Source organism: Ranitomeya imitator, chromosome 4, assembly GCF_032444005.1.
Source record: "Ranitomeya imitator isolate aRanImi1 chromosome 4, aRanImi1.pri, whole genome shotgun sequence".
NCBI lineage: Eukaryota > Metazoa > Chordata > Amphibia > Anura > Dendrobatidae > Ranitomeya > Ranitomeya imitator.
The window spans coordinates 30,903,613-30,916,695 of NC_091285.1; the positions used below are offsets into that span (position 1 = coordinate 30,903,613).

The 13,083-nt window shown below is 50.1% G+C and overlaps 1 protein-coding gene across 1 annotated transcript in view; it reads right to left on the minus strand.

Moving 5' to 3' along the window:
- POLR3B (RNA polymerase III subunit B) overlaps positions 1-13,083 on the minus strand; it is a 144,588-nt gene that overhangs the window by 116,693 nt on the left and 14,812 nt on the right. The window contains exon 9 of the mRNA XM_069763464.1: positions 10,284-10,392. Coding sequence (XP_069619565.1) covers positions 10,284-10,392 — 109 coding nt within the window. The remainder of the gene's footprint in view (positions 1-10,283; positions 10,393-13,083) is intronic.

Sequence of the window (13,083 nt, forward strand, 5' to 3'; positions counted from 1 at the left end):
CCATAGGCGGCACGCGGTTGGACTCGCACCAACGGAAGTAGGCCTTCCAGGTGCGGTAGTAGATCCTGGAAGACGAAGGCTTCCGAGCCTGAATCATGGTGTGAATGACCCGGTCCGAAAGGCCGGACGCTCTTAGAACCGCGGTCTCAACAGCCACGCCGTTAAACTGAGCGACCGAGAATTCGGGTGGCAGATAGGACCCTGGGACAGCAGATCGGGCCTGTCTGGAAGGCGCCAGGGAGCGTCCGCGAGAAGGTTGACGAGCTCCGCGAACCAAGCTCTCCTGGGCCAATCCGGGGCGATCAGGATGACCGGCACCCCTTCCGCTTTGATCTTCTTCAACAGTTTGGGAAGTAATGGAAGGGGTGGGAACAGATAGGGCATCTCGAACTGTGACCAAGGAATGGCCAGAGCATCGACGCCCACTGCGAGAGGATCGCGTGACCTGGAGACGAATTGTGGAACCTTCCTGTTGATCCGAGACGCCGTGAGATCCACATCCGGAGTTCCCCATCGAAGACAAATCTGATGGAAGACCTCCGGATGCAGGGACCATTCCCCCGCCGCGAGACCCTCGCGGCTGAGGAAGTCGGCGGCCCAGTTTTCTACGCCGGGGATATGCACCGCGGATATCACCGGAACCGTTGCCTCTGCCCAAAGGAGGATCTTGGACACCTCGGCAAGGGCCAAGGAGCTCCGAGTCCCCCCCTGATGGTTGACATATGCCACAGCCGTGGCATTGTCCGTCTGGATCCGGACTGGAAGGCCCCTGAGAATCCTTTCCCAATGGCGGAGGGACAGAAAGATGGCCCGAATTTCGAGGACGTTGATCGGCAGCGCGGACTCCTGTAGCGACCAACGGCCCTGAACTGTCAGGTGGCGAAAAACCGCACCCCAGCCGATCAGGCTGGCATCTGTTGTCACCACCTGCCAGTGAACCGGAAGGAAGGACCTGCCCTGGGAGATGAGAGGAGACGTCAGCCACCAGTTGAGAGACCGCTTGACCCGAAAGGAGAGTCTGATCGGCCGATCCAGGGAGAAGACCGACCTGTCCCACTGAGACAGAATGGCTTGCTGAAGGGGTCGAGAATGGAATTGGGCGAAGGGAATCGCTTCCAAGGTAGCTACCATCCTCCCCAGAACCTTCATGGCCGATCGGAGGGAGGGAGGCCGAGGACCCTGGAGCAAGAGAATGTCCCGACAAAGGGTGGATCTCTTGTCCTTGGGAAGGAAGACTCTGGACTGACGAGTGTCGAAGAGCATGCCCAGAAAGATGATGCGCTGAGAAGGAATAAGGCAGGACTTCTTCCGGTTGACCAGCCATCCGAAACGGGATAAGGTGTCGAGAACAATGGACAAGCTTTCGTGGGCCTGAGCAAAGGACGGAGCCTTGATGAGGATGTCGTCGAGGTATGGAAACAGAACCAAGCCTCTGACTCTCAAAATGGCCATCAGCGCCGCCATGATTTTCGTGAACACCCTTGGCGCGGTTGCGAGACCGAACGGCAGGGCGACGAACTGAAAATGATCTTGTTGCACTGCGAAGCGCAGGAAACGGTGATGTCCGGGAAATATTGGAACATGTAGGTAGGCGTCCTGGATATCTATAGAGCATAGAAATTCCTGAGCCTCCATGGAAGCAATTACTGAACGAAGGGATTCCATCCTGAAGTGTCTCAGGCGAACCCTCCTGTTCAACAATTTGAGGTCCAGAATGGGACGAACCTTGCCGTCTTTTTTCGGTACCACAAAGAGGTTCGAGTAGAAACCCGTGTACCGTTCCTTTTCTGGGACGGGAACGATTACCCCGGATTTGAGCAGAGAAGCGATGGCTGCGAAGAAGCCCGGAACCAAAGCGGGATCTTTTGGAGGACGAGATTGGAAGAAACGATCTCTGGGTCGGGAGGCGAACTCTATTTTGTATCCCGAAGACACAACTTCCCTGACCCATGCATCCTCTACTGCGGAAATCCAGACGTCCCTGAAACGGAGAAGACGGCCCCCCAACCTGGGAGTTGGGCTGGAGTCTTGCCGAGAGTCATGCGGAAGTGGATCTTCCAGTCCTGGGCCTGGACGATCTACCCTGGGAATAGCGAGGACGCCAGGACGGAGTGGGCCTGAAGGACACCGCCTTCTTCTCTTGACGTGCCTGTGGCCTCTGTTGCTGCTGGGAAAAGGAGTTTGACGCAGCGAAGCGACGAAAAGACCGGAACGAGCGAAACTGCCGTCTAGGAGGAGGGCGACGAGGTTTAGCCTGGGGGAGAAGGGAACTTGTGCCCCCAGTGGCGTCCTTAATGATCTGGTCCAGCTGGGAACCAAAGAGACGAGAGCCCTGGAAGGGCAGACTAGTGAGGGACTTTTTGGAGGACAAGTCCGCCTGCCAGGCCTTGAGCCAAACGGTCCGGCGGATGGCAACGGCATTGCTGGAAGCCTGAGCCGCACAAGACGCGACATCCAGGGAGGCGGAAACCAGGTATTCACCAGCGTGGGAAATCTGGTTGGCAAGTTCCGCTAATTGCGCGGGAGGAGCCCCGTCCAGGATACCTCGCCGCAGATCCTTGGCCCATTTTGAGATGGATTTTGAGGCCCAAGTGGAAGCAAAGGCCGGGCATAGCGCTGCTGAAGCCGCTTCGAAGGCAGATTTTGCGAAGGATTCTATAACTCTGTCGTTAGAGTCCTTCAGAGACGCTCCGCCGGACAGTGGGAGCACCGTGTTGGTGGACAGCCTGGACACAGGTGGATCCACCGAGGGAGAGACCGTCCAATTGGCGGTAAGATCTGGTGAAAAAGGATATAACACCCCCAGGCGTTTTCCCCTCTGAAAACGTCTGGTCGGATTCTCTCTCTCTCTGGTCAGGATTTCCTCGAATTCAGGATGAGGGGCAAAAAATCTTGAAGGTGGTTTGGCCCGTCTAAACGAAACCGCCTGATCTGCGGGTTCCGTAGAGGGATCCTTAATGCCGCAGGTTTGGTTTATAGCCCGAATGAGGTTCTGGACCGACTCACTCATGGTGGCGATTTGGCTAGGATCCAACTCCGACATCTCCTCTGAGGGCGCATCAGATAAAGCCTCGCCTGACTCAGGGGAGGAGGAACGGTGCGACACCAACCGCGGGGGAGGGCCGTGCGGCGAGATGGAACGCGAAGAGGACTCAGACCGACGTTGCTGTCTGGACCTTTTGTGGCTAATCAAGGAGGGCTCAGGCGGCGGTTCCTGCGACCCGCTGGCCACTGCAGGGGTCTGCAGGGGTAACCGATCCAGCGCGGACACCAGGGTTTGAGACACCCGTGTTAAATTGGCCACCGATTCTGACAGAGAAGCGGCCCAGCCTGGGATGGGGGGATCACTCTCGGGCGGAACAGCCGGGGGATCCTGGGCGGTGGGAACAATCGGGTTGCTGCAGGACTGACACAGCGGGGAGGACTGACCTGAGGGAAGTTTGCTGTTACAGGACGAACATGCAAAGTACGTGACTAAGGCAGAAGATGAAGAGGTAGGGGGACGAGAGCGGCCCCCTTTAGAGGTAGACATTTTTAGGGACCCTGAAGATGCCAGTGGGTTAGGGGACAGTGGGCAGAGGGGGGTGTCAGTCTGCAGTGCAGCTACTCACGGACCCGGTCCTGGAAGATGTCCCACTTGTCCTCGGCGGAGAACTTCCCTGAGGTGCTGATTCTGCGATGCTGAGCCACAGAAGATGCGAGTGCTGCTGCTGTGAGAAGCGGTGCACACCGGCCGAGGGACCCACGAGGAAGGGGGTGGAGCCAGACGCAGAGGCGCCGGTGGGCAGGGCGCAGTATGTCGGGCGGGAAAGAAGCCCGCCCGCAGAACCGGAAGTGAGGAGCCGAGAAACCGGAAGTAGGCCCCGGCGTAAGCCGGGACCTAAATTAGAGACCGGCGCCGCCGGAGAAGGGAACCGCGGCGCCGGAGCAGCGCGCCGCAGAGTCCGAGAAGAGCGGCAGTCCGCCAAGGCTGCCCGAACGGAACCGGCGGGGCCGCGGCGCCAGAGGCAGGCCCCGGCAGAAGCCGGGACCCAAACTAGAGGCCGGCGCCGCCGGAAAATCGCGGCGCCAGAGGATCGCGGCGCCGGAGCGCCGCCTGAGAATAGCGGCGCCGGAGCGCCGCTGGAGAGTGGCGGCGTCGGAGCGCCGCAGAAAGCAAGCGGCACGGCACCCTGCCAAGGACGCCGTGCAGACACACCGCGGCCGCCGAGAAGCGAGACCGCAAGGGGGAGCGGCGCGGCAGCCCGCCAGGCCGAGACTCCACAAGGGAGACACCGTGGCTGTGCGGCCGCCAATGAAGGAGAGCCCCGGAGGAAAATGAGCCACAGCCCCCGTGGCTGTCCCTGGGATCCCCCCAAAACAAACGCCATGAGGGAGGACCGGGGGACATCTGGAGAAAGGATCCCGGGGGAATGGAGAGCCCGCCAGGGGGAAATACTCACCTAAACATCCCACGCCGTTACTAACCTGAGGGGAATGAGACGTCCACGGAGCTGTGATGGACGTCCTCGTCTCCTCCGACCGACAGGCTCTGGTAGGCGAGTGGGTGGGGGACGGAGCCAGGACCGGACTTCTGAGCACGCTTCTGTGCTAGGATCTTGGTCCTGGAGAGGGATCTATGAGGATACGGGGTGGCAGTACACGCCGTACTCATAGTCCGTATTGTGGGACTACAGGCGTGACTGCTCACCCTGTATCCCTCCGGAAAACCTGAAAAGAAACGACGCACATTGAGGTAGATAAGGGTCTAATGAAAGACCCGTGTCCACCTCCTACTGACACTAAGCTAAACTGAAGAGTTTAATGCCAGTCGGTGGGGTGTACACTGCAGAGGAGGAGCTAATTTTTTTATTTGCATAGTGTCAGCCTCCTAGTGGCAGCAGCATACACCCATGGTTCCTGTGTCCCCCAATGAGAGGCGATAAAGAAACAGCATGTTCATTCTTTGTGCGGAATCGCGGGGATTCCGCACACATAGGAATGCATTGATCCGCTTACTTTCTGCATGTGGCTATGCCCACCGTGCGGGAAGTAAGCGGATCATGTGCGGTTGGTACCCAGGGAGAGACTCTCCTCCAGGACCAGGGAACCATATAATTGTTAAAAATAAAAAGGATTAAAATAATAAATCATGATATTCTCACCTTCCGGCGTCCCAGCAGCCTTCCCGCTCCTCGCGATGCTCGCATTCCCAGGGATGCTTTGGGGCAATGACCTGTGATGACGTAGCGGGCTCGCGAGACCGCTACGTCATCACAGGTCATTGCCGCTAGGCATTATTGGGAACGGGAGCATCGCAAGGAGCAGGAAGGCTGTGGGGGACACCGGAAAGTGAGAATACCATGATTTATTTTTTTTGAATAATTTTTAACGTTAGATCTTTTTACTAGATAGGCATAGGCAGCATCAATAGTAAAAAGTTAGTCACACTTGTCAAACACTGTGTGACCAACCTGTCAATCAGTTTTCCAAGCGATGCTATAAATTGCTTGGAAAACACTAGCATTCTGCAGGCCAATTACGCTTGCAATACGCTAGTGTTTAGCAGGAAAATGCGTGCCAATTACGCATGCGTTTTACCCACGGCACAGTTGCGGAATTGCCACGGAAATTTCCGCGGCAATCCCGGACGTGTGCACATAGCCTTAAACTGCTTTGATTAATGAGGCCTAGAAGGTTATGAAGCCTTTGAAATTAATGGTCTGTCCTTAAAGGGGTTTCCCAGGGATAAAATATTGATGATCTATCCTTAGGCTCGTGACGATGACCCTACGGTCACTGTCACGAGCCTAAGGATAGATCATCAATATTTTATCCCTGGGAAACCCCTTTAAGGACAGACCATTAATTTGTGTCTAATGTTTTCATCGCACTCTGATCAATGTTATGAAATGAGGCTGTGCAAGTGTTCGATTTTTTTCCTTGAAACAAGTGATCCGAAGAAATAAGTAGCAGCATACAAAATTATCAGATCAAGTCTACGCGTCTGTGAAAAAAAGTTGCATTGCACTCTGATGTCAAAATAAGAAAAAAAATCTGAAGATTTTCTCTAATTCTCCAGCTCTGAGAAAAATGGATTCCACTTTAGTCAGGGCGCGGCCAGGGGCGGGACCCAGGGCGCGGCCAGGGGCGGGACCCAGGGCGCGGCCAGGGGCGGGACCCAGGGCGCGGCCAGGGGCGGGACCCAGGGCGCGGCCAGGGGCGGGACCCAGGGCGCGGCCAGGGGCGGGACCCAGGGCGCGGCCAGGGGCGGGACCCAGGGCGCGGCCAGGGGCGGGACCCAGGGCGCGGCCAGGGGCGGGACCCAGGGCGCGGCCAGGGGCGGGACCCAGGGCGCGGCCAGGGGCGGGACCCAGGGCGCGGCCAGGGGCGGGACCCAGGGCGCGGCTGTTATAATCAGACCATTTTTTTCGGATAGGAAAACATACAGTTGTGTGACCCTAGCCTTAGGATAAGCAATCAATATCAGTTTCTTGCCCAATCAGAGCGCGTTCACGTCACCTTTGGGACACCATTAACCAAGAAGTGCTTTTCCTACTAAAAAAAAAAAAAAGGTGGAATGTCCCTTTATAATGACACTATACAACGCACAAAAAGATTTAAAGGGAATGTCTATAGTAATAAACAAAACAAAAAGACAAGAAATGAAATAAGCTGCCTTCTCATGTGTAGCAAAACAATCGGGAGCAGCCGTGATAAAAAAAAATTCAGAAAGATCAAGAGCGGCGCCCGCGGCCTCATCGGTGAAGAGCAGTGACTGATCAGAGGACAGGACCGCAGGGAGCACGTACAGCCGGAAACACTCCCAGGACCTAAGAGCCGGCAGCCTCTGCAGCATCTCATGCCGATACTGCTCCCAGTCATATAATTGCAAACACAAAGAAAATGGTTTTTAAAGACCAGTTTATAATCGGATGTTTCAGGGCTGTGCCAAAAAATGTTTTAGACATGAGATCGGATATTAACGTCTGGTCAGAGGAATCCGTACAGATCCGGAAAGTGCCGATCACATCCAGTAATGGAGACGCGGCCACAAGTGTACTGTTACAGGTTAGGGAATTCATTATACAGAGTTACACAAATTAGAAACCACATTTGGGACAGATTTCACAATAAAAGTGGCATATATTATAACACAGATCTCTTAGACCTGATGAGGCTGGTGTAATTACTTTGATAATCCATGTCAAAATGGATGAAGAATCCTATTTGAAAGTTTAAAATTAATCTCAGCCCAGCAATCCTGACCGACAGCTGGTCTGGGTACCTCCTCCCTGCTGTTGGATCTCCATCCGCCTAACTGACTGCTCCTCAGTGTTCCTCCCACATACAGCCGCTGAATCTCCACCTACAAAGACTGACGGACAGCTCCTCAGTGTCCTTCCTCCCTGCTGCTGCTGAATCTCCACACACCTAACCTGAGTGACAGTTCCTCAGAGTCTCCCTCCAACAAGCAGCTGCTAAATCCCCACTTACATAGCCTGACAGTAACCCAGTGTCCCTCCACCCTGCCGTTGAGATCTCACACTGCTCAGTACAAGCTGCAGCTGTGAATAGCAGGGCTGTGGAGTCGGAGTTGTGGAGTCGGAGCCCATTTTGGTAGAGTCGGAGGTTTGGCTTACCGACTCCACAGCCCTGGTACGGAGTGCATCCGAGATGAGGAGGGAGGACCATGGGAGGAGTACGCAGTCGCTTCCAGAGTCGGATCTCAGAGACAAAGAACATCTCTGACTTTTGTCTGAATCGTCATCACAAGAGAAGACATCTGGGCCACACTATATGCTAATCCCACGTATCCAGTAATGGACATGTAAACTAACTATTATGTGCCCGATTTGGGGATTTCTATTGTTTTTTTTGTTTGTTTTTTTTACACTTTATTAAACACGTCCTGCTGACAAATTACATATAATTTGCACCAAAAAAACCCTCACCAAAACATGCTTTTTTTAAGCAGTTTCTAAGACAGCACGTTTTGCCTGCAGGAAAAACAACAACATTTGAACATATTTGTATCCCAATAGATCAGCCCCATGTAGCAATGATTGTTTGAAAACTAGCGATGTGGCTGTTTTGAAGAAGCACAATAAGGAGGCACTTGAAGAAAAATGGGCTGCATGGTCGAGTCGACAGAAGAAAGCCATTACTGCGCAAATGCCACAAAGTATCTCGCCTACAATACACAAAACAGCACAGAGACAACAGAGAACAAGGAACATGGTAATTTGGAGTGATGAAACCAAAATTGAACTTTTTGGCCACAACCATAAATGTTACATTTGGAGAGAGGTCAACAAGGCCTATGATGAAAGGAACACCATTCCTACTGTAAAGCATGGAGGTGGATCGCTGATTTTATGGGGATGTGTGAGCTACAAAGGCACAGGAAACTTGGTCAAAGTGGAAGGAAGGATGAATGCAGCACGTTATCAGCAAATACTGGAGGCAACTTTGCACTCATCAGCCTGGAAGATGCGCATGGGATGTACTTGGACGCTCCAACATGACATGGAGCTATGCTGCGCACCATCAGTTGTATAGAGGGGGCAGGAGGCATCCTCAGCTCATAGAATGGACGTCAAAACACCTTGTCTAACACGACCATTTACTACTTTATATCATTTTTTTTTTTCATCCTCCCATTTGAAGAGTCATTATTTGATAACAGTATAAAGGCTTTTTTATTATTAATTATTATTATGTTAATGGCACCAAAAAAATTATACCATATAATGGGAAAAAAAAAAAAATATGTGTGTAGTTGAAGAATATAAATAAAATATTGCAATTTCACCTTTTTTGGTTTGGGTTTTTTTTTCTTCCAGGATGAACAGTGCTGTAAAAATGACTTTAATTTTGTACTGATCATTAATAAAATCACATAAATTTGGCATTTTATTTTTATTTTTTTACTAATAAAAAAAAAAAAAAAAAAAAAACTTTTACAGAAGGATATAACACAAGGATTTGCTTGGCCCCATTCCCTTATGGAGCTCACTGATGGAATCTCAGCTGACTCACTCCGCAGACAGCAATACCCCGTGCAACATGAAGACTACAGAAAGCGAACAATGCAACATTTTTAATGAACCCGTTACAAAAAAAAAAAAAAAAAACGGAAGAATCGGAGACATAGCATGAATAAAATAGGACATTTTTAACCTAAAAAATAAAAAATAAAAAATAGTAAAAATAACTTTGGACACTTCCTTGATCTTTGTAGTGTTTGCACCCAGACTATTTGGGAAGATCTAAAGTTCATTTCTGCACTCAGATTCCTTTTGTCGGCCCGGAGCGAGCAGATCCCTCATTGAGAAGTTGGGGTGATGCTTATACCCTTCAATCTCAATTAATGGCTCCAGTCTTAGATTTAAAGTGGCATTAATGGGAAAAATCAGTGGGACAGGTTATAAAACAATGACTGACGAGGGTCCGATAGTAGCGAGCTCCTCAGATCCCACCTTCCTGCAGGGATCATGCATCTCCATTCGAGGAATTGATCGTGCCCTCTCCCCTTCCCCAGTAATTGGACCCTACTCACCCTAGATTCATAGCATAATGTCTCTAGGAGGAAAAGCATTATACGGGGTGTATAGAACACTTCTAAGAGGTGAGATCACGAAAAATAGACAGAAGACCCTGCTGAGATCCTTGTAATGATGGAAACTCTTATATACAAATCCGAGGCTGGAAAAGTAGCCAATGGCGCCGTCCTGTGGCCAATATTGGAATTAGAAAAAACAGTCCTCAATTTCCAAGTAAAAGAGATTTACCACCAAATTAAAGGGGACAATTATGCTTATTCTTTTTTTTTTTTTTTGTTAAATAGGGATAAGTGGGGGGGAGGGGGGGGGGTGCAATTTAAACATTAGAATTAATCTATGAAACCCACCCACAAGCAGCTGCGGAGGGAGCTTCCAAACAAACAGTGTAAATTCTGCTGCCAGTAATAGACGGCGGCATCTAAAATGATTAAGCAGCAGCGATCGGAGCGAGCTCCGGTTGCTGCTGGCTGCATAACACAGCCGATGACCGCTCCGTACACCCGCACCTGACCGGTGATGTTTATATTATATTTATGTCACAGGTCATTAAGTTTAACGTTAACACTGGATTCAACAAGCAGAGCTGCAATGTAAAGCATGGGGGGGGGGAGCTACAGAATAAAAGACATCCTGATCAGCGTTTTGTACCACATTTTACAGCACCGCTGATTAGGACGGCACCATATATGTAGGTACAGCTATTGTACTTTCACTAGCTGCAGCGACTGCCGGACCCACCTTGAATATTATGGCGATGGGGATATCTTCGGACAACGTATTGTGCTTCAGGTAGAATCGGCCCTGTTTCATCACCAGGTTGGTTCTGCTTTTCTTCTCGTGGGTGGAGCTGCACAAGACGGAGAGCAAATACAATAAAGACTATTTAATAGGGAAAAATGCAGAATAAAATCTCAAATCTCGAGATTTCCTCAATAGGCAAGTACCTTAAAAGCAGCAAATTAACCCCCAGTGGAGAAGAACGCAGCATGGCCTCTTGCTCCACCATGGCTGGGGTGAAGCTGCACCATCAGATCACACATATACCAGGGTTAGCGAAGAAGGACGTGAATGAAGAAGTTCCAGGAGTGATTTTTTTTTATATGGCTCCTGTCAATTAGTCCCCATAAAACAACAAGATTGTTACGCGCCTGTCCCGGATCCATGCTTTGCTTCTCACCCTGGTCCGCTAAACTCTGTGGTGCTCCACGTCTGGCTTTGCAGATGGCCCGGCCTGATCATCTGCCTGGGTCTATATGAGGCCTACCAAGATACACACCGGTGTCTTAAGACTTCAGCATTACTAAGGCTTAGTGTGTCGGTACACCTTGACGTGCTCTGCTGGCTGCATGTGGTCTTCTAGACTTCTCCTGCCTACCTGCGGTTTTCACCATCCCAGCTGTCTGTCCATGGTCTTCTGGATGTCTCCTACCTGTGGTTTCCAGCATCCCCGCTGCCAGTACTTTATCTCCTGAACATCTCTTGCCTGCCTAGGGTTTCCAGCATCCCAGCTGCCTATCCGTAGTCTTCTGGATGTCTCCTACCTGCGGTTTCTAGCATCACAGCTGCCTGTCCACGGTCTTCAGGACGTTTCTTGCCTACCTGCGGCTTCCAGTATCCCAGCTGCCAGTTGTCTCCTGAACGTCTCCTGCCTGCCTAGGGTTTCCAGCATCCCAGCTGCCTATCCGTAGTCTTTTGGATGTCTCCTACCTGCAGTTTCCAGCATCTCAGCTGCCTGTCCACGGTCTTCAGGACGTTTCCTGCCTACCTGCAGCTTCCAGTATCCCAGCTGCCAGTTCTTTGTCTCCTGAACGTCTCCTGCCTGCCTAGGGTTTCCAGCATCCTAACTGCTTTTCTGTGGTTTACTGGATGTCTCCTACCTGCGGTTTCCAGTATCCCAGCTGCCAGTTCTTTGTCTCCTGAACGTCTCCTGCCTGCCTAGGGTTTCCCGCATCCCAGCTGCCGAGGCGTAGTCTTCTGGAGGTCTCATGCCTGTAGTTTTAGCATACCAGCTGCCTGTCCATAGTCTTCAGGAGGTCTCCTGCCTACCTGCAGTTTACAGCTTTCCACCTTCCCAATTTTTTTTCTCCTGTCTGCCTGCGGCTTTCAGTAACTCTGCTACTTGTTTCTCAAGTGCAACACTTGCCTGCTGAAATGACAATCATGGCCAGTGCGCCCGCTCGGGCCTTGGGCTTGGAGGATCCACCTTACCTAGTGAGCCTAACAAAGATTCCTGAAATTCCTCTGTTCCTCTATTGCTACTCCTGGATATTATTTTTTTTAAACTTTATTACTAGGTGCTACCATTGCAGTCAGCAATGTCCCATCATGTAGAGATAAGTCCCATTGACAAGAATGATAATCAGTTGCTAATGTCTTCACATATTTCCAGGAGGGATAAAAGAGGAATGGCACAATACAGGGCTGTAAGAAAATATGTGCCAGAGTTGTTATTTCATGGGGGAAATATTTAATTAAAAAAAAAAAACACAAAAAAATAAAAACAGAAGCGCTGACACAATAGAGCGCCCAGCAGCTGGACGTGCATGGTCACCCCACCATGGTTATCGGACCACTCTGTCTAAGGTTGAATTCATGAAACATGCCTAAAAGTACAGACCGACTGGGGGTCTTCAGACCTGAACTCCACTGTCTCTTAGACACATAGGAGGCTGTTGATTTGTGATCAGGAGACACTCGGGGGGTCCTTATATCACTCTACATACTCCGAGGGTGACGTCTGCACATTTTGGAGAGATGCATAATGCTGTATACTATTTAGCGCTGTGACATTTCCATCTGCTGCAATTTCAACAAATTGGAATTACAGAGAGAATACCGATGGATATTTCGGCTTGATACACAACAACCCCTGTGATTAAACAAACAACTAAATTCTAGCTGTTTTTTTTATGAATGGTACTGTCAAATCACATCAAAGGGATAAAAGATCAACAGTTTAAGTACTTTGTTTGTTGTTTGGGAGGACATGAGTAAGAATTTATACTGGCGAGACCGAACCTTTTTTTTTTTTTAACCCCTTCATGACCCAGCCTATTTTGACCTTAATGACCTGGCCGTTTTTTGCAATTCTGACCAGTGTCCCTTTATGAGGTAATAACTCAGGAACGCTTCAACGGATCCTAGCGGTTCTGCGATTATTTTTTCGCGACATATTGGGCTTCATGTTAGTGGTAAATTTAGGTCAATAAATTCTGCGTTTATTTGTGATAAAAACGGAAATTTGGAGAAAATTTAGAAAATTTCACAATTTTCACATTTTGAATTTTTATTCTGTTAAACCAGAGAGTTATGTGACACAAAATAGTTAATAAATAACATTTCCCACATGTCTACTTTACATCAGCACAATTTTGGAAACAAAATTTTTTTTTGCTAGGAAGTTATAAGGGTTAAAATTTGACCAGCGATTTCTCATTTTTACAACGAAATTTACAAAACCATTTTTTTTTAGGGACCACCTTACATTTGAAGTCAGTTTGAGGGGTCTATATGGCTGAAAATACCCAAAAGTGACACC